This window comes from Molothrus ater, chromosome 4 (genome assembly GCF_012460135.2).
Source record: "Molothrus ater isolate BHLD 08-10-18 breed brown headed cowbird chromosome 4, BPBGC_Mater_1.1, whole genome shotgun sequence".
Taxonomy (NCBI): domain Eukaryota; kingdom Metazoa; phylum Chordata; class Aves; order Passeriformes; family Icteridae; genus Molothrus; species Molothrus ater.
Genome location: NC_050481.2, coordinates 29557748 through 29578950, shown reverse-complemented (window position 1 = coordinate 29578950; position 21203 = coordinate 29557748). Strand labels below are relative to the sequence as shown.

The following is a 21203-nucleotide window of genomic DNA, read 5'->3' as shown; positions in this document are numbered from 1 at the left end:
AGGCAGATGCCTCTTTGAAGGAACAGTGCTCAGGAGCTATGTTTTAAGCATATATTGTTTTGGAAACCAAAAAGTAGTTTGCTTATTTTCTCAACCTTTTTCTTATCATCTGTTCATGGTTCATGTTTCTTCCCTGAGCCCCGTCTTTATTCTAAAAAGATGATGCAAGTGAATATGTGATAATATATTCAAGAATACAAATAATAATCTATTTTAATTGGTTTAGCCTGTCCCTATGATTTTTCCTTTAAATTTTCCTCCTTCCAGGCAAGGAGCATGGTTTGCTATTGTAATCTGGGGCCAGTCATGTATCCTTTGACAGGCTGTTGTTACCTGTGTTTCAATTTTTAAAATACATGAATCAACCCATACTGAAAATGTTAACCAACTGATAATGTTAACCCTGGATAGAGTGACAACTACCTCCTATGTAAGCTTTAATCACTTTTTCTTTCCTCTGAAGACATGGGAAACATAAACACACATGATTATAACCATCTCATTTACCATGAGTAAGAAAAAATCAGATCTTGAAAGACCATAATTTTCACATCTAATTAGAGACAATTTTAAAGGACTTATTTATCAGAGAAAGAACAGTTTTAAAGTTTTGTATAGCAGTTTTATCTTTGCCTGGTAGAATAAGAAGGGTAAGAATCCCATCATTAAGAGGGTATGGATGAAATGGTAGGGTTGAAATAAACACGAAAAAAACCCCACCCTTCAAGCCAACAGTTCAAGAGTCTTGTTTTAAATTAAGACACTATAAAGGCATTAATTATAGAAAGTAGTACTTCTCAGTTAAAATTCTTAAAGAAAGCTTAATTTTGAAGAAGCCTCCCATGGTTCTGTCTCCTTCTTTGTGCATAACCTCTGAGACAAGGTTGCCAAATGTACATGTTACTTTGAATATTAAATCAGTAATTATGTGACTCATTTAACCACAAATGTGGTAAACTGGAAAAAGTAATATTTCTGCAAACTTGAAACCTCTTGTATCAACAAGAAACTTACTGTCACAATGTTTGTCATTTGTAGCTGGAGCAGCTTGATTAGGGACTTCTAAAGCTGCTTGCTCTATAAGTGTGTCCTCCCAGTGATACAGCAAGAACTCCAAAAATTCAACTTATTTTCCTTGTTGATTCTACTTCTAAATGAATACATATTTCAAGATGTAACAACTTGTAGAACAAATCTCCTAATCATAAGAAGTAGCAGCTTACCTTGTTTTCTTCCAAAAATTTCAATTTGATAGATACGTCGTTACGCATTTTGTCGTATTTCTCTTTGTGCACTTGAAACAGTTGCTGTGATTGTTCAATCTTTGGCAGAGTGTTTGCATCACGAGGGCCCAGATTCAGCTCTTCCAGGTCTGTTCGATAAGCATCGTATTCAATCCTGGGAAGAAAGAGGAGAAGGGAAAAAAGAACCATCTAAGGGCAGTGCCCCAAAACTGACCTCAGATATACGTCTTAGTACAACAGGAGATGAACAAAAGAGTTAAATACAGGGAAAAAAAAACCCCAAAAATAATAATAAAAAAAAAAAAAAACCTGGGCAAGTTTTTTCCTCCCTCCTCCTATTCATCAAGCACTTTGTATAAAACTGCCTAAACAAGCATCCTCCCTTTTCTCTTCCTGTCTCAGCCACATGCTCTCAGCCCCTCTGTTTTGTACAGGCTTCAGCAGTCAGAGCTTCTCCTGAGACATCTCAACCTACTGACCCAGAAAAAGCTAGCAAATATTTTTCAGGTCATTCTTCTGCTGTTGAATCAGTTTACTGGAGAGTTTGTGTTGAGAGTAAGAGGCACACCAAGATCATGACGCCCCCTTTAAGCAGATGTTTGAGGAACAGGTCACTTACACCAAACTCTGACCTAAAGCTTTTAGGAGCTTTTCAGCATGCTCCAGGCATTTTCAGCATGCTCCAGGCTGCTCCATATGTATTAATTGGACAGTTTCATAGTTCTTCCACAAATACTTTTCTGAGAACTTGTCTGTCCTATGGAAAAACAGACTGCAAAAAGATGGTGCAGCCCCACCCAAAGCATCACTCTTCCTTCCCTAGTTTTCTGTAGTTGTCAAATAATGTAACTCAGCATATCCACCTATTTTAATGGGACAAACCACACTATTTTTGGCCTTTTAAACACACTTTCTTACAGACATTTCTTTAAGTGGAAACAAATCAGGATTAAAAACTAGTTATAAAACACAATTTTCAGTTGATGTAACTGCTCAAAAGAAAAATCAGCCTTTTCAGAGGTAAAAGGAGTAATATTCACAGGGCTCCTCCTCCTGATTCTCACTGCCACTATGATTGAGGATTTATAAGTAATTTATGGCTTAATTCCAAAAAGGAAACCATTAAACTTATCAAGAACTGACAGAAGAGGGGAACAGATGAATGCTAAAGTGCAACTGGGAACAGGAAAGAAGAGGCACAGAAATAAATGTGACCTATTTTCACAGTGCAAAATAATGAACTGGCCATGTCAGTGAAGAACGTTTATAATTTATTTGACTTATTAAAATGGCAAAATATTTGATTTCTTTAGTGAACAGAAAGGGAAAGCAATGAAGGTATTTCAGGAGGGAAGAACCATATATTGAAAATGACTGACAAGAACAACTACAGCAGATGTATTTTGCATAAATTTTCCAGGGGATACCTGGATATATGAACAAATTCTTTTTTTTTTTTTCAAAACACATGTCAAAAATAAAGCAATACCTTATCTACACATTAATTCTACCTTTCATGCCTTTGAAAATTTACCTAAATACCAAAACAATAACCTACTATTTTGTTCAAAAATAAGCATTAGAACAGAACAATTAAAAAAAGGGGGGAAATTCAAAATTCCAGCAGTTTGCAATTTTGGACCTAAAAAACCCCCAAATATCACAAAAAATTATATGTATAAACTACATCTTTCGTCAAATTAAAAAAAAAAATGCACTTTATTCTGGTAAGTGAAAGAAAGTCAGGATGGAACCACTCATCAGAAAGAGTTACAAGGCCCTGACAGAAAAAAGGAACCCAGCTTTAGAATACTACACCACATCTAAAAGTAGCCTTCTCCAGGATAAGAAAGCCATTACTCACTCACTGAGAAATTTCTGGTTTATTTTCCCCTTTCTGACCAAGCCTGAAATGTCTGCATAAAACCCTAAGTGTGAATTGCAGGCATTGTTCATCAACAGAGGCACAAGATGAAGTGTCTTTCAGTTGAGGAGATTATTTTACCTATTGCAATGCAGCTGGATAAAAGTGTTAATCTTCCACTGTCACGCTACTTAGAAAGCCACCTTAATCTAGCACGTGGGAAAAACCAGCTATAATTACTCCTACAGCTAACAAGTAAAATTCAGTCTACAAGGAAACATGTACAAAACATTGGAAGATCTGTGCAATCATCTACAGAAACCCTCATTAGATGAGAGCTGTGTTATAGGGTTTTTATCTGACAGGTTAGTCACTCAAATACAAGACCTAAACTGATAGAGACTCTGCTTCCCAAGGATTAATTCGTAAGGAAAGGAGCTGGACACAGGATAGCTACCTGGCACTTTCGTACTGTTTCACAGTCAACAATGTATCCTCAATTGTTTTATTCACCAATGTGTTCACACTGGCAATAAAAAAGTTAATAGCCCCAAGAAGTGTTTCTCCATTTTTAGCTAGAAGTTTCTGCGTATCTGCATTGTAGCCAAACTCCTCCTATAAACAAAGAACAGAGAAAACAAAGCTGTAGATCAATTGAAATCATAGCATTCATCAGCAGCTATATAAAAAAAATGCAAACACAGATGTGGCAGGTCTTTCACTTCTGTTTGGGTATGATTATGATTAAACCAATATGATTTCAATACAATATTTTGTTCACAGTTCTTATGAAATCTCTCCAACATCAGTAAAACATAGTTTATGATTTTTTTTACCACACAGGATGTTAAATCCTAATTTATGTGATTTTTCTGCACTCTGATATCTTGAATGTTACTTAAAATCAAGAGCTAATGCAATCTTCACATTGTCATTCAGCAGGGTATTAATCCATCATCTCTCATGGTTGTCTAGGTAATACTTTAATAAGAACAGAGACACTGCTACATTAAATACAGTAATGTAACTAAATTCACAAGGGCACGCAGCATTAACTAGCTATTAAGTTTTACTCTTATATTCTGGAAAGGAGCCCTGCAAAAAACCCCAACATCTATCATGGTTTAACAGGCTGTAAATAATTGAAGAGCAGAGCATTATAATGAATAGCAAATAAAAATTTTAATGTAGCTCATCCATAAATTTCAAAGAGACGAGGGCAAAATTATTTCCAAGGCATTTTAGTCACATTTAGACATATGTTTGTCCATGTCTCTTTGTTAACAGCAGAGTAAGCTGAGCAAGGCTGCAAAGATTTTCCCAATGCATGGATGCCAAATGAATCTAATTATTATATCTATGTCATCCATATAGCATCTCCATATTCTACAGATGGGAGTTCTCAGAAAAGAGTACAATCCCTGGTTGTAATGACTATAAAACACACTAGGTTCATATTTGGAACTTTGGTCTTTTTAGGCCTGCACACTGCCAACAACTGACTCAGAAGTGCTCTATTCTCCCAGTTTCTTTTCATCTGTCTAGAAAATGAACACCAGAGCCAAATGATATTTCATGTTAACAAGTTCACAACAGTAAGGGTAATAGGTAATGGGCAATGGTAAGGGAAGAATCCTCTAGAAAAGAAGGTGCAGTGGAAGTGAGCAATTGAAGGAGAAGAAAAAAGGAAGAGAAATCAGGGCAAGTTTTTACGAGCTAAGCCCTGTAAACAGTGCTAAAGATCTGTCATCTTTGCTTTGTACAGCTGCCTGGGCAGCAAAAGCAGTTGGCTAAATTGCTACGGATTTTGCTGGGAAAAAACCAAAACAAGTATTTTCCAGCTGGCTTTGCTCTAACATTGCCAGCTACACAGCTAACACAAGTGCTAGCAGAGAGAAGAAATAGCAGCATGCTGGCAGAGACAACAGCAGTAGAAGTGCCCCTTGCAGCAGCTTAGTCCCATCTATTCTTCCTCCTGCAGGCAAGACTGCAATTAGTTTTCCAGCTGGTCTCTCACTCAGATCATCCGAGACCCAAATGAAAACACTCTCAGTTCAAAGGGGGAGGTAAGAAGGATGGGTCTGCAGTGGCCTGCAGCACTAAGGAATATGCTAACCAACAATCAGGCTCCCTCCAATGGCTCATAGTTTCACAGAAACTTTTCAGTTTTGTCCATGACCTCTGCAGATACCTCTTACGAAACACACAGGAAATCCTTTCTACACCCAGAGTTTACATTCAGTTCATACTCTATGCTCAGGTCAATTAAAATTGGGATTCATCTGCCTATATAATTAGAGGCATATGAGCCTGGAACCAGCAGTTATCTTTGTATCCAAAAGAGAAAAAGCAACCCATTCACATGAAGTAATACCTCACCAGATACCACATTAAAAATTTGTTTTGTTATCATATTTAAAAGAAAAAGTTTTACCTTGAGACTCAGGGGTCTTTTTGATTTTATTTACGCTTATATACTGTTATCACACTAAACATGAAAGACTAACGGTTCAGAAATGTTACTTTTAGTCCTGCACAAGTTTTAGAGGCAAAAACCCAAATATCCAAAAGTAGGCCTGGCTACAGATGATAATACATTACAGATTAAACAGAGGGAAAACACAAAAAGGAAAGAGACAAACACCAGGCAAATCTCCAAGAAGCAAAGGTTAGATAACTCTCATTACAGCAGCAGAAACCTTTATTTGATTTTCATCAACAACCCCATTCAAGAATCCACACAAGAGATGAATGACAGAAGCAAAGTCCAAGACCAACGCAAGACGCTGAAAGAACCTGGAAGATCAGTATTCCCATTAGAAGTTACAAGCTAATCATGGGAAAAACCCCAAGATTCATTAAATGAGCATGATGCCAGATTCCATCCAAGTTTTGGAAGAAACATCCAGTTTCAGCACATACTTCACAACAATCACTAAGATCTGCCACAAACCACATGCCCATATTTTTGTCAAGAATAAACTGATTATTAAAAGCTTCTTTCAGCAGATAATTTAATTTCTTAGCTGCTAGAAATGCTCTACATTCACAGATTTTCATCTGTCAGACTAATATTAAAAATTCCTCCACATTAGTGTAGGAGTTTCACATTTTTTCAGCTAGCTATCACTTAAGGTTCCTCTGTGCAAGCATGAACTCCACCTACTCCCTTAAAACTCAATGGGAAAAGTCAATTATGAAAAGACAGATGTTTTTAAAATCACAAAGAAAATTTAAGCTGTTTCAGCAGCTATGTTTCAGGGAATTATTAAACCATTTAACATTGGTTTTCCAAAGGATCAAATTGTTTTAACTTTGCAAACGCAGAAAGAGCAATGTAGAAGCAAGCCAGCTACTACACTCTGTAAGCAACATGCATCTTGTCTCTCTTTACAGCAAACATCTTTACCACTGGCAAAGGAAAGTGCCAGTGTTACATAAACTTCTAAACCATGGAATCATAACAACCCAGATATCTCAAGATTGCCTCTCTTGCTCAGCAACTCCAGACAACATAAGAATACAGATTAGTCTTATTAGGAGGAAAATTCTGATTAAAAAAGGACTTAGAGATCAAATCTCAATGCTTAAATATGCTACAGAAAAATAATTTACTCACATTAAATGTGCCCAAGTGAAGTAATGTGCCCTAATCTACTTATTCCCAGGCACATTCCCCAAAGACATCTTGTAATTGAAATGATGTAACACTCTGGAACATTTTGATGACATTTCATTAGGTGCGAAATTAATACTAAAATGCATCTTCTCTACAAAGCAAAATTGTCAGTTCTTGAGTTCAATCATCAACTAGAGGCTAACATTTAAGAAACAATAAAGAACTACAGTAATTTCAATAATTTCCTACAGTTTTAAGTGCTTTCAACACAAAGAATATCTAATATATTGTTAACTGCAATGTTTATAAAAGTAGCTGCTAAGTAGCAGACACCCTGCACGAGTCAATTAGGCTTATCTTCATCTCTGCTGCTGTATTTTTTTAACACTGTAAAAATCTTACATGAAGTTCCAATGATTTCAAACTCAGGTCAGCAAATGCATCTCCAAGTTGCCTTTGGGTATGTACCATCTGGAAGAGCTGTGTGGACAGTGTCTGTGCCAGTCTCAAGATATTTTCATATTTTTTTTTGTTGTCTCTCAATATATCTATCTGAGCTTCTAGTTCCAGGTCTACTGTTCTCGAGCCACGACCCAGTTTTTCAGAGATGATCTGACGTGTACACTGCAGAAAAAAAATTAAATTATAAAGATTCAAGTATATTCAAGACAACACAGCATACACCCATTTTCAGCTTCAAGGGACATATAATTACACACAATTCTTTCACAACCACCCCTCCCAATATAAGTTTGCACAACAAACTGAAAAAACAACACAGTCTTTAGAAGTTTATCAGGACTCAGCAAGAACAGCTGGACAAGTCTCAACTCCTACTAAGATGAATATTCAAGTTAGCAAATCAAGAGCATAACTAATTGTTTCTCAAGTAAAAGAACACTTATCTTTTTATAGGTTTGGTGAATCTCATTAAGTTAAAAGAAGCAGTTTAGCCCATTGCATTTAAGTCAGTTTATAAGACCATATTCTGTATAAAAATGTCTAGTTAGTAATCTTTTGGAATTTTGTCTACCAAGTTTCTGATCAGAACATCCATGTTAAATTTTCCAAAAATGTTCATTTTGAGGTTTTTTTTTAGGGGGCAAGTAAGAAGGTGATGGTTTTCAGCATGTTTTTTTTTTGAAGATGAATAGGAAACTGGGAACTCCTACTGAGAAATACACAAAAATATTAAAATGCACTTATTATTTACACATCTATAAAATGGAGATGATTTACTCAGAAAGACTATTTCTTTTCTGTCATGTCAAAGTCTTAGTAGGCTTGCAGTTCATTAACACACTGAGCAGGAAATGTGCTCTTATGCAGCTGTAGACACTCTCACCCAGCCTATGGCTGTGACAGAGCAGGCTGCTACCACATTCCATGGATCTGTGACACCTTCTCTGCCAGAGATTTGAGCCCAGCTTGGCAGTGAGCCTCCCAAGATGCACACTGGGGTTCTCCCTTGACTGAGACACAGGAGAAGCCATTTGCAAAGCAGATGTGTAGCAAAGATATACAGTTTCTCTATGGAAAGCAGAATTATTTACTGCTCTAGTAAGTTACTTGAAGTTAATCTGTGGTCACAAGATGTGAAGGGATAACCAACTTACCAACTTAGACATATGAAAAATTACTGCTAGAAACAAAAGTTACAAGGAAATTAAGTTAGTAGTCAAGGCCACAACTACTCTAAAAGGATTTAACCTAAGCACAAAGCTGCTATTTTAAATTTTACTTCTGTAAAATAATGCCTAAACTTATCTTGTAACATACTCCCCCAAATACTCTAGAGCACTGGATTTCCCAGGGATTCCCAATTCAAGGACTTTAGATTAATACCATCTTTACTTGTGCCCAAAGCAGATGCACATTCAACCTGCTAGAATTTCCACGTCCCTTCTTAAGGTAATAGAGGAACACAGGAGAGACTCAAGAATGACCAAGGAGATCAAGTTGGTCATGATCCATAAGGTTTAGGTCAGAAGATACAGACTATTTGGGCTACTTTGTTAGAGTCAAGTAATTGACAAGAAAAAGCACAGCTAATCTAGGTGACATTAGTCTGCTAAGCATCAGAAATTCAGGAGAGCATAACAAATCATAACAGAGAATACAACTTTACTACCAAACACTCCACGAGAAATTGCAAAATACAGCTTAGCTCTGAGTGTGCTCAGAGCATAAATAAGCCTTTCATTAGGAAGTGTGGAAGTGATGGTCAAATTTTGGCTATTTTCCAAAAGAGCTGACGCACACACACACAAACCCCCACGGAAATGCAAGAGAAAAATCTGAACCATGGAAAGCAAAATTTTTGAAAGCAAGGATAAATTACAAGTGAAGGAATTATTTTCAGCCAAGGGGTATTTGCTTCATAAGTCACAGAAAAATACTTAAAGTCCAGCAATGACAAGTGAAGAAACACCAGTAATTGGAAAGACTTACATTGGATATTTTGTTAACTCAGATGTAGCAAAAGGTAAAGAAAATGCCCCAATCTATTTTACTCCAGTTCTAAGTGGACTAGTACAAGCACACAAGTTGCTCTATATTCTCAATAGCAAAGAAAATTCCATGCATTAATTCCATTGTGCTTTGTTCTAAGAGTATTTATAAAGGAAACTGTCATAGAAAAGACCATGCAACTCAAAAAGAAGCCATCCAATGCAAAGCTTAAGAAAAACTCAGAGAAAAACTCAGAGAAAAAAAGGTTACCAAAATACATTTCAGAGAAATATATTTAAACTTGTATATGCCAAAGATGAACAGAGGCATTACTGGACATGTCTCAGAAATAAATGTTCTACTAACCCAGTGTTAGAGAGATTTGTAAAACAGGTTTGCCTTTTTTTCCCCCCTCAAAATTTAAGTTGTATGAAAAACAAAAAGACAAGCTTGTTGGAATTGCTGAAAGTCAAGAAGAATCTTGACTTTCTTGGGCCTAAATGTTTTTGCTAAACTGCAAACCACTTTCTCACCCAAAGGGGAAGGCATGGGCAGAAGAAAGAACAGAACAAGGTCCTGTCACTAGACTATGGAAAGAAGGGCAATTTCTCTTCACACAGACTCATGATTACTAGGGAGCATTTGACTGGAGAATGTGAATGGCAATGGTAGTTACAAAGGCATTTACAGATGGGAATGACTTCTGAACATACCCAATAATTTGGATTTCTCAACCCCTGATACAGACACCATGGTATAGGAACTACTCATGTCAGATTCCTAAAGAACTTCCTAACAGCAAATTTTATCACTAACTCCCCTTGTAGATTAATGTCTGGTACATTGATACCAGGGATTTTAAATTCAGAGGGATTCAAGTGCTGACATTTACTCCCATCCTTTGTTTCTGCATCTTCAAACCTATGAACAGTTAGCTATTATGAGATAAGGAGGACACTTCTTCCCATGATCTTCCTGATGGGAACCAAAGCAAGCCAATATGTCCAAAACTTTAAATACTGTCTGTAACCATATTAAATATATTTTTTGTAAAAAGCCTACGACACAAATGTATGGCATCTCCAAGTACAGTTGCACAATACTCTATCAACTCAAAATGAATTTGTAAGTTCTCTGAATGATCTTATACCTCAAAGAAGAGTGAGCAGCAAGTCAATATGGGAAAGATCATAACTGACACATTTCCTTAGGCATGTTCAGGAATAGATAAAAGTAAATATGTTGTTTTCTGAAAATGCTAGTCTTTGTTTGCTAGGTCATTACTGGTGTGATTCTGGATTTCAACAAGGGGAAGGCTTAAGACATAAAAGAAAACTAAAAACCTTAACTTTGCAGACACTACAGCCAAAGAAATAGTGTTCTAAACAAAGATCCAAGACCCCTTTTCCCACCTTTTTCACTAGTCCTCTGGCGGATGGTTCATGTCACGTGAGTTGACACGTGAGTTTTTGTGGGTTTGTTTTCTAAATCAAGGTACCAAAAATACAGAATAAGGTCAAGTCCTTCCTATTTAGTCGCAGTATAGGAGATTTGACCCCAAGAGTCAATGTTTTAAAGAGACAAGAGAATTTTAAAGAACAGCTTCAGCTGAATAGCACATATTCTGATTGCACCACAGCGCACTCCAAAGTAGCTGACAGACAAAATCACACAGAGGGTCAGGTTGGAAAGGACCACAGTGGGTCCCCTGGTTCAACATCTCCATTCAAGCAAGTTCATCCCAGAACACATTGCACAGGATTGTATCCAGAGGGTTTTTGAGTATCTCAAAAATACTGAGTGAGGGTGACTCCATAACCTCTCTGGGCAACCTGTTACAGTGCTCAGCCACTACATAGTAAAGAAATTCTTCTTCATGTTCAGGTGGAACTTCCTGTGCATCAAGTTCTGCCCACTGCCTCTTGTCCTGCTGCTTGGCACCACTGGGAAGAACCCAGATCCATCCTCTTGGCCCCCTCCCCTCAGATACTTTATAGGTATTCATGAGGTCCCCTCTCAGTCATCTCTTCTCCAGGCTGAACAGGCCCAGCTTCCTCAGCCTTTCCTCATATGAAAGCTGCTCCAGTCCCTTCACCATCTTTGCTGCTCTCCACTGGACCAGCTCCAGGAGCTCCATGTCTCTCTCATCCTGAGGAGCCCAGAACTGGACACAGCACTCCAGATGTGCCTCACCAGGGCTGAAGAGAAGGACAGGATCATCTCCCTCAACCTGCTGGCAATGCTCCTCCTAAGGCACCCCAGGATACCATTGGACTGCAACTTCTGCACTTGCTACAATATTTAGATGACAAGAAAAGTAGCAAATCTAAGAGCCAATTCATTAGACATAAAAAAGAAATTTCTGATTCTAACAGAAAGACAGCATAAGCATCCGCTAGGGATGCTCCATCCTTGCTTCTCATCCCCACTGAGAATCTTATGTTCTTATCTGGACTTAAAGAACACTGGAGGGATTCAGACTTTCCTTCCCACAGACTGTGAATTTTTTCATGGTTTGATGTAGACCTCACTGATGCACCTGCTCACAACTCTATTATTTAAGATGTAGGCATAACAAGAAGCTATTTTTCAAAACCGGTCTTTCTTTAAGCTTTTGACAGGAATGCATTCCCTGACAATTGTTCCTTACCTTATAGCTTTTTAATGAGTGTCACTTCTAGCAAACTGGTGTGATTTAAGCACCTTTTCATTATTCTTACATTATTCTTTTAATTTCATCAAATCTCAACTGATCATGAAGTAGAAGCATATAAAACACACACAAATTGAAGCAACGGTTACCACACTAAGAAAAAACAATCAGCCAAGATGAAACAAAACCATCAGAATAGCAATTAACAAGTTTTGAACTTCTAGATACCCCTGATTTTTTCTCATCAACTAAAATCTTACTGTATCCGCAGTCAACTCAAAAAGAGCAAAAAATATTTAATTCCAAGCTTTAGTGCTGAAATCTCTACATTTGGAATGACAAAGGGAACATTAGAAATGGAACATTCTTTACCTTGCTAAATCAGTAATACCTATTAAATATTTTCCACATTGCACCAGGGATTTAACAAAGAATGTTACACTTAGAAGAATCCTAAGCCTTTCCTATACATTCTTGCTTATGCTCACTGCCACAACAGCTTACTTTCATACAGCTCAATTCCTATCTAGTAGCAAACTCACTTATAGAATACATACATACACACACACTTAGCTGCATACCTTGTAAGTGTTTAGGCTCCACTTTCTCACCAATTCCAGTTTCTCCATCGCTGGATTCTTCACTTCATCTGCTAACACAACAGGTCCACTCTTCTGCTGGGCTCTGCCCCCTGTGTCAGACACAAAGCAAATCTTCAAGGCCTTGGGTCTGGGCTTTTTGTTTGTTTGTTTTAAGGGATTAGTAGCAGGTATGGAAGATTTGTGCAATTGTACATCCAAAAGCAGAGCAAGGTGACAGTTCCAGAAAGAAAGACTTACATAAAATCAGTTCCAGACTTACATTAAATCAGTTCCAGAAAGAAAGACTTACGTTAAAACTGATATACAATGTGTATATATATATATATATATATATATATATCACTATTTCATGAATAGGCTGAATTAAGGATACTGAAAGCTTAAAACAGCTTTTGAGACATGTTTATTCTTATTATTTTTGAGACATTTATATCTATGTTTAAAAACTCCAACACTCTTTGAACACTCTTTTGCATTTAATAAATCTAAAAGTCTGTTTACAACCTTAAGGCCATTAAACAACAATTACTGGCATACTGTTGTCATGAAGTACAGAGTTTTTAATCGTTTCCAATGAAAGTCATTCTTTTCAGAAGATGTGTTCAGTCAATATTTAATTTATTTATTTCAGTTTTATTAGCTCATTCTATTAGGAACAATTAATTCTACAAATGAGCAAAGAAGAGATTTAAAGCAACTAATTAAAATACCTAGGGCAAATCACCATACACAAACTGCCATTATTCAGCATTTTCAAGCTAGTATGGGATATCATGTGGATTCTATGTTTCAATTTTGCAAAACTCCTAGTGTCCTAAATATTAAAAACTGCTAAGTATTGTCACTTTTTAAGTAACATTTTTATTTATCATGTCCATATTCATTTTAACTACCCCTGACTCTGATGCCTACTGCTACTTACAGTCACCTTAGTCTTGCCAAGTTATTTATGCAAGCAAGAGTTTGGAAAAAAGTCTATACAGATGCCTCAAGATATTCCTTTAGCATCAAGTTCTACTGTGTTCTTACATCTTCAACATGCTGTGCAAACATTAAGTAATTAACCCTCTCAACACCCTTATGAGGTAACTGAGTTAAGTTTTCTCCTTTTATGCAGGAGGAAGCAGGACTAAGATGTTAAGGAATTTGCCCATAGGCACAAAATGAGTCAAGTGGCAAAGCTGAGTTGGGGTGTTGTGAATTCCTAATGGCTGCCCCCATAGTCTATTGGAATATATGATCATTTAGGCAAAAAATACTGGAAGTTTCAGCTTTAACCTAAAGAAAAGATTTTGGTCACTCCTATTTTACTTACTGTTAGTTATCATTAATATTAGTTATAATTTTAATTTTACAGAGTAAAAGCACCTCAGAGAGAGGAAAGCAGAGGTTAATTTGTAAACTGTTGAAGTTAGAAGTAAAAGCCACCAAAATCCCACAGAAATTTTATTTCCAACTAATAGTACATCAAATAATTAGAAACACGGAGGAGTTAGTACAGTCTCAGCAGAGACAAGGGCGTTATCCATTCAGTGCTTTAATACCTGTGGGAATAATTAAATCACAACCTTGTCCAGCCAGTCTGCTAGCTGCTGCACTGCTAGGAGATATAACAGATGATTTGGGTGATGCTGAGGAACCTGAAAACGGGACATTTAACAATGAAAATACATCATCTTCTCTTCAAAGTGAATGTGCACTCTTACAGAGACACATTTTCAAAACAAAGAAACATTTGCTTCAGCAACTTTAGAAGTATTCACAGAAAAGCTGCTGGAATTTCTGATGATAATGTTTTTTAAGAGGTACATCTCTCCATGTGAACTACTCCAAGTTTTCTTGATTTAGTCTTTTTCTCTAGGTCATGATGACCATTCTTTTTTTCTGTAAGAACAATCAAAATATAACTGAAGGGCTGGTCAGTGAAGTACAGACCATATACAGAAAATTCCATGGAAGATTGTTATATAACAATCCACAGCTGAAACACTCTTTTGCAAGTCTAGGTAGAATTCACTCTGCACTGTCACTGAATGGTACTGAAAGCATTAAAGGGTGAAGTAAGCCCTGAAATCTCTGCCAATTTCAGATACACTTTATTGACATAGGCTCTTAAGTCTGTGTAAACATGCAGCAATAAGTTATCCTGAAGGTCATACAAGTTATTAGCCATGAAAGTGTGTAAACTCATTCCCAAATGAAAGATTTTACAGCACTTGTTTTTTCTCTTAAAAAGACAAACAAACGACAAACCAAACAAAAAACCCAAACCAAAACAAAAAGCAACCAACTTTAAATGACCTGCACTGTGTGTGTTCTCTAAGCTGTTTTAGGATTATGCTCATTATGCTTTTCAGAGCTCTGCCACTCTTTCATAACAGAGAAATCTGAAGCAGCAACCTTAGGGAATTTTCAGGATTTAAAAAAGAAGTAAGTTAGTTTTTCCTCTGTAATGATAAATGACCACCATAATGGGAAGGACCTTTATTTACTTTTGCTGAGAAATTCCAATATACTTCAGGGCTAACAGTGTGCTGAGGGGAAACAAAATTAAACCTAAAGTTCGCAATTTTGACAAAATTTAGTTATCAGTAACACCAAAAACATCACTCAAAGTAATTTGATCAACAATCATCTTTAAAACATTCCACAGAGCACTGCTAACATGGGGTAAATAAATCCAGTGATTTGGATCCAACTGCAGAGAAAAGATGAGACAAAGACAGCTCACTTGCTGTGTCCTTCTGTAGGTATACATTGCATAAGAGCTGCAACTGAATTCATCCAGGCATAGAAGTTTGACTGCAAGATCTCATCTGAATCATTTCAGCAAGCGAGCCAAGACAAGCAGTTAAAAAAATCCTTATCATTTCACAGAGTATTAACATAGCCTTATGCATGCTTCATCATTCAACATCCCACAAATCCTAAAAGCCCTTCCCCTCCAGTACTGTCTACTTTGCATTCAAAAGTGAAGCCCTAATAAGGACATTCAAACAGAAGACAGAATTTGAAATAGGGCAATCATTCAACTTTTGTCCATGGTTTCAAAGGAAGCCCTAGCTTTTGCCACTTCTCTCTCTGATTTTGTTAGAACATCAGGAAAAATCCTAAGAAAACACCCTTGGAGAAAATCTGTGATACCCAAAGTGTCCAAAGCTCATAATTTGTGTACAGAAATTTCCACAGAACATTTGCATTTCAAACACATCAGTGTAGCTTGAAACACCTTCAGACACTTTTCCCTTACAGGCTAATACACTTAACAGCTGCAACAGTTATCCTGGTAATAGAATACAAAAAGGCAGGAATGGTGAGCAGTTTGCCATCTGCTCCAGTTTTTAGCTAGATATTTTGCTTTTTTCAAAGGAATAAAGAAACACAGCATTCACTTTGTAATATATGTAAAGTACAACATGTAAATCAACTGTTTTCATAAGCAAAGAATTTTACCAAACAGGAAATGAAGCAAAATGTAAATTAAATTCATGACTACAAAGAGCTTATTTTCATAGCTGCACAACTGAGATAATTTCAAATCTTTCAAATTCAGAAGCTGTTAAAGGCACATAATTCATTGAATACCATTTGCCCATACAATATCGTGGTATTGTATTGATCTTAGACAGGAAATGGTGACATTATTGGCTTGTCTATCACTTTGCATTTCTCATTGTTTAATATCACTTAGATTCTCTAAGGCATACATTAATACTCCCAAGAAGAATCCCACTTTTTAATCTGCTCTCAGTAGGTGAAGTGTGTATAACAAATAAATAACTCTCCAGTTATGTTTCAAATCAGAACAGTAACCTGCAAAATCTGAAAAAAACTTCAACACAACGCAATAGTAAAATCCTTCAGCCTGACACCAGTTCAAGGTGCCCAAGGCCTTCCCTTCCCATAAGTGCAGACCAACTTACTACTAAGTAGTTTCCTCCAGTCCCTTGACAGATACTACAAGTGTAGTATGTATTCTCTTATTTTAACAACCCAGCTGCAAGAGACAATAAACTGGTTGTCACTAATGCAGATCTCAAATGTGTACATTCATCCAAACTGCTCAAAGCAGCTACAGAACATTATATTTCTGACCATGTAATAATATGTCTAAAGATTTTAAATTGAGAAATATAAAAAAAAGCACTTACCTTTATTTGGAAACTGCCCTGCCTCAACAACTCCCTCTTTGGCACCATCAAAGCCATGAGATGTTATTTTGGTTTCAGAAAGTCCAAGTCCAACTGGTAATGAACATTTCAAGTCCTGGAAAATATATGCATAAAAATGGAAAGTTAAAGACAAAAAACAAAGCAATTAAAGTGACTCTAAAGTATTATAATACAGTTTCAGCAGCTCTCAGACAAGCAATTCTGCCTTTAGCCTAGAAAGTCCTTGGTGGTGTCACTGCTTTCTACTGGTATGCACAAATACAACATAAATGAATGAGAAATAGTGTAAGTAGCCTGAATATTTATTCTAGATATTTTGTTATATTGATGACCAAGTAGAATGCCATGTCTTAGAGAAGCAGTTACCAAAAATGTGGCCAGAAGCATCATATTATGTGGTCTGAAGCTGGTCCAAGCAACCATGTCAGTTTAATAAAGTGTCCAGTTAAAAACTGTCAGGGGTGCAGAATCATACAAGATTATCAAGCAGAAAACACTTTACAAACCAAAAATATGGAAGCAACTATCATAATGTTGAAGATTTAAAAAAATCACAAAGCAAGGAATAGCCCTAAAGTTCATAGCATCCTTATTTCTTATGAATAGCGCATTAAATCTTTTCAGTATTTTACACAGAAGTGACATCCAGAAAGGCATCATTTAAACAGCTTCTTTCTGAGCACCTAGTCTGCATCCTAAGTGCTCAGAGCACAAAGCTGCTACTTACTTTTGTTTGCTTTTGAAATCCCTTCATTTAAAATTGCCTGAGATCACCTTGTTTAACTTCTGAGGGCTAGATCAAGCATTTCAACCAGCTCCCACGTAACCAAAGTCTTCACTGAAACCCAGCATAGGCCTAAGAAAGACTCCACACACCACAGCTCACATACCATCCTACTGCCCATTTTTGCTGTCTTATCTACCTCTACAAGAAAACTCCCCACAGGTTTCCTGGACTATATTGCCAGTGATCTAATTGAAGTTTAAGCCTCTGGTGTTATGCAATTAGACATAGTACTTAAAAAAATGTTCAGGTTTTAAAGCAATTTAAAACCATTAATTGATAAAAGTAAAAAGTGAGTGAAAAAGTACTATGAAAGTGAAAGCAAAAAGGTAAAATGTAGCAGCATGTGGCTACGATGACAATTTAAAAAAATAAAAGCATCAAGAAATCAGAAAACTGTCAATGTCTGGAGTCAGGTACTATTTTGCATCCCCTCTGCTTCCATACAGAGGTAAAAAAGTGGGAAAGTACCAAGGACCACCAGAGAAAAGCTATACATAACTCAAAGATGTCTGTGTCCAGACACAGAGAGTAACTGTTCATGATCCAGGTAATGCTTCTAATTACAAAGAAATCACAACCTTTAAAATCTAATCCATGTTTGACCTATAACTCTAGTCACTCAATCCACAAACCAGAAACAAGTTAGTGCATAAGAATGATACTGATACTGCCTAGAGGCTCAGATTGTCAAGAAGTAGTTTTGGATCACATCCCCCCAGATTTATTTAGATGTCTTCAGTTTAGGACAAACCCCTGGGAAGAAGAAAAAAGGAAGAACTACAAATGTATGAATTCCAGCAAAATAATTTTTTCATGTGAATTCCAGAAATTTCACCAACATCAAAAACTCAGCATGTTACTGCAAAGAGTAACCAGTTCCTACAGCCAAACTTTCACTGACATGAACAGGCTATGTGATAACAGATCATGCCATATCTGTGTACCTGAAGCATCATACAAAAAAAAAAAAAAGAAAAAGAAACAGCATGAAAAACAAATAGTAGTCACATGCAGAAACTGATCTCCCAAGTTAAGCATGTCAGAACTTCAGATTCATACTGTTTTCAGTCTTCACAACTGACTTAACATTGGTGCTTTCATTTAAGTACTTGCAGTTGGTGTATGCTGGAAAGCCTTTGCTTCAACTTAGTTTAGCTAACAGAGATCATTTAACTCAAAATGTATCAAGTCACTAGAAGCTGAAAAAGCAGACACTTGAAAAAGGATAACCAGATTGCAGAGAAGATGCACTGATTTCAAAAAAAGGACATGGCATGAATTATTTCTTTCCTGAAGGCACCCTGGCATGATGTATAGTTTTCAGAAATATCTAAACCTGAAGCCAAACAACTGTAGACAGCCAACCTGCTTAAGCACGTTTGCAATAGGAATCTAAGCAATCATCTGTATTTAAGGTTAAAATGCAGAACAGCTGCTTTGTAAAGGCAAAAGTTTGTATCTAAACCTAAGCAACTGCACTACTTCCATACACTCAATGTAATTCTACTCTGAAGTTAAACACAAGATGAACAAACTACAGAATTAAATAAATCAAAATACTACAATGCATCCATCTCTTAAACAAAAACTTGGTATTTGGAATGTGAAAATTTTAAAGATCTACAATTGTGCATATATACACCAGACTTTTTTACATGAATCTATATACATTATATATATATATATGTATACAAACACATATTTGTTTGAAGAGATCTACTTTTTTCCCATTGTCAAAAAGGCAAAGTTCAATTTAGAGAAAGGCAAAGTTCAATTTAAAGAAAGGCAAAGTTCAATTCAAACCCCTTTTTAAACACCTATAAACCGGTTCAAATACATCTTTGTGAAGAATGATATTCTTACATACGAATTAAAAAAAAAATTTAACCATTTGTTGATTAACACATGACCAGAATTGACAAACAGTCAGTGATAATCAAACCAATACCTTTTCCCTGTTTACAAACATGCAAGTTACTGTTCAGGGGAGGACACATTGCTGCACGTAAACTAAAAGTTTTAATGTCATTCTTGCAACTGATCGTGCTTGCTTTTCTTTTCTTTACACAAGTGTAGATAAACAAAAAAGCTACCAAAAATCTGTAATCAAACTGACAAAACAGTTTATCCCTTCAATAACTTACAAAGAGGGATAATTTAGAAACACCGCATAAAATGTCACACTTAAGGGAAGGTATGAGGGTACTTAATGTTTGAATGGTAAGAAGGCAACATAAATAGCTTTTGTTTTTGTTCCCACTAAATCTAAGTTAGGCTCTTACAAGATAGGAAGTGAGGACAGATTCCCCTACTACCATACGATGATTATATTTTGGTAATGTATTGCTCTTCCAGCTAAGTTTGAGACTTCCCCCCTTCTTTGTAAAAGGTAAATTCAAGTCTTTAGAATTTATCAAGATTTATCGACACATGGCAAGCCTACAAATCTATTATAGGTTCACCATCACCAAAAAACAAATAGAAAAATGCTTCATTAATAATTTTCATTTGTATGAGGCTGAAACCATGTTTATGCATTTACCACCTAGCAAAAGCATTTTAATTTTCTAAGGTCACTGAGACCCAGAGCTAGAGGTATAAAAAAAACACAACTCAGAAGATACCCAAGTTAAAAGACTGCATTACCTACTCCATTCTCATTTAGCAAGAAGCAAAAGCATGAAATATGGCTGAACAGAATAAATGCACTACCTTAATTAGCTCTAGTCTAGACTATTCAAACCTGTATGTCATAGAACATTTAAGCCATTTTAACCATTTGTTAAAATCCCATTTTAATGACTTCAAATGTATTAAACTAAATATATTTTAGTCAGGTTAGCCTTATTTACACAACTCTATTATACAGATAATAGAGTTGTTTGATGAACCAGTATGAATTTTTGACATAGCAGTCCTGTTGAGACAGCAGACACAGCAAAGAAGTCATTCAGAATGCATGTTCATGAAGGAATGTTGGCTGAATTACCAGACTATTTCCAAAATGATACTTCCCAATCATGCTATCCATAATAATCTAAAGAGGGGAAAGACAAGAACTGTATTGTTTCTCCAACAGCAGAAACCAATCCAGCCAAAACTTAATTTATAGAAACTTATTTAACTAAGGAGCAACTAAGGAAACAACACTGGGTTAATTTCTTAGTTATACTACACCATTAGTAATGCATCACTAAACATTAACTTCTGCTTCATACCAACAGGAGGTTTGACAGATAGTTTTACTTGCCTTTAATACCTTGAATTAAGGTATTCTTAAAACCTCACACCATTGGCTAGTTCAACAGTGGAACAACTAGTATCAGACCAATCACATGCTTGCTTGTTTTTAATGGTGGATAACATTTTAAATAAAACTACTCAAGTTGACTTCAGGAAAAATTTACAACATATCTATCTGATTGTCAAGTTCACAGTTTAAAGTGATTACAAGCCCTATGGAACAAAAGGTTATGCAGATAAACATAATGTCTATCCAGTAAGATACATGGGCTATGAACTTTAACTTCTTATCAAAATCACATGCAAGTAGAGCTCCTCGTACACATTCAGCAGTTTCTTTTTCTCTTTGCCCCATTACATCACTCAGTTCCTATTTTCCATTAATTGAGACACTAGATCCTCACATCAGCATAAATTCAACATAAATAAATGGGAGAAGACATGAAGGCTTTAATCTTTGAAGGGGCAAATAACAGACTAACACATTTCTTCTATTCTCCAATACACTGCTCTTCAATGAGAAGACCTTTTCTACTACATCCTTTTGATTTACCTAATGCCATACTAC

General features: G+C 36.3%; 1 protein-coding gene across 5 annotated transcripts in view; it reads right to left on the bottom strand.

Annotated features, from left to right (window-relative positions):
• Positions 1 to 21203, bottom strand: part of ARFIP1 (ADP ribosylation factor interacting protein 1) — a 40944-nt gene that overhangs the window by 7798 nt on the left and 11943 nt on the right. For 3 of the 5 annotated variants that reach the window (XM_036382796.2, XM_036382797.2, XM_036382795.1), the window contains 6 exons: positions 16585 to 16699; positions 13978 to 14073; positions 12413 to 12522; positions 7130 to 7351; positions 3566 to 3723; positions 1224 to 1398 (listed from right to left, as the gene is read on the bottom strand). In XM_036382796.2, the coding sequence (XP_036238689.1) occupies positions 1224 to 1398; positions 3566 to 3723; positions 7130 to 7351; positions 12413 to 12522; positions 13978 to 14073; positions 16585 to 16699 (876 nt within the window). The remainder of the gene's footprint in view (positions 1 to 1223; positions 1399 to 3565; positions 3724 to 7129; positions 7352 to 12412; positions 12523 to 13977; positions 14074 to 16584; positions 16700 to 21203) is intronic. The other 2 variants (XM_036382799.2, XM_036382798.2) reach the window with 2 other exon arrangements.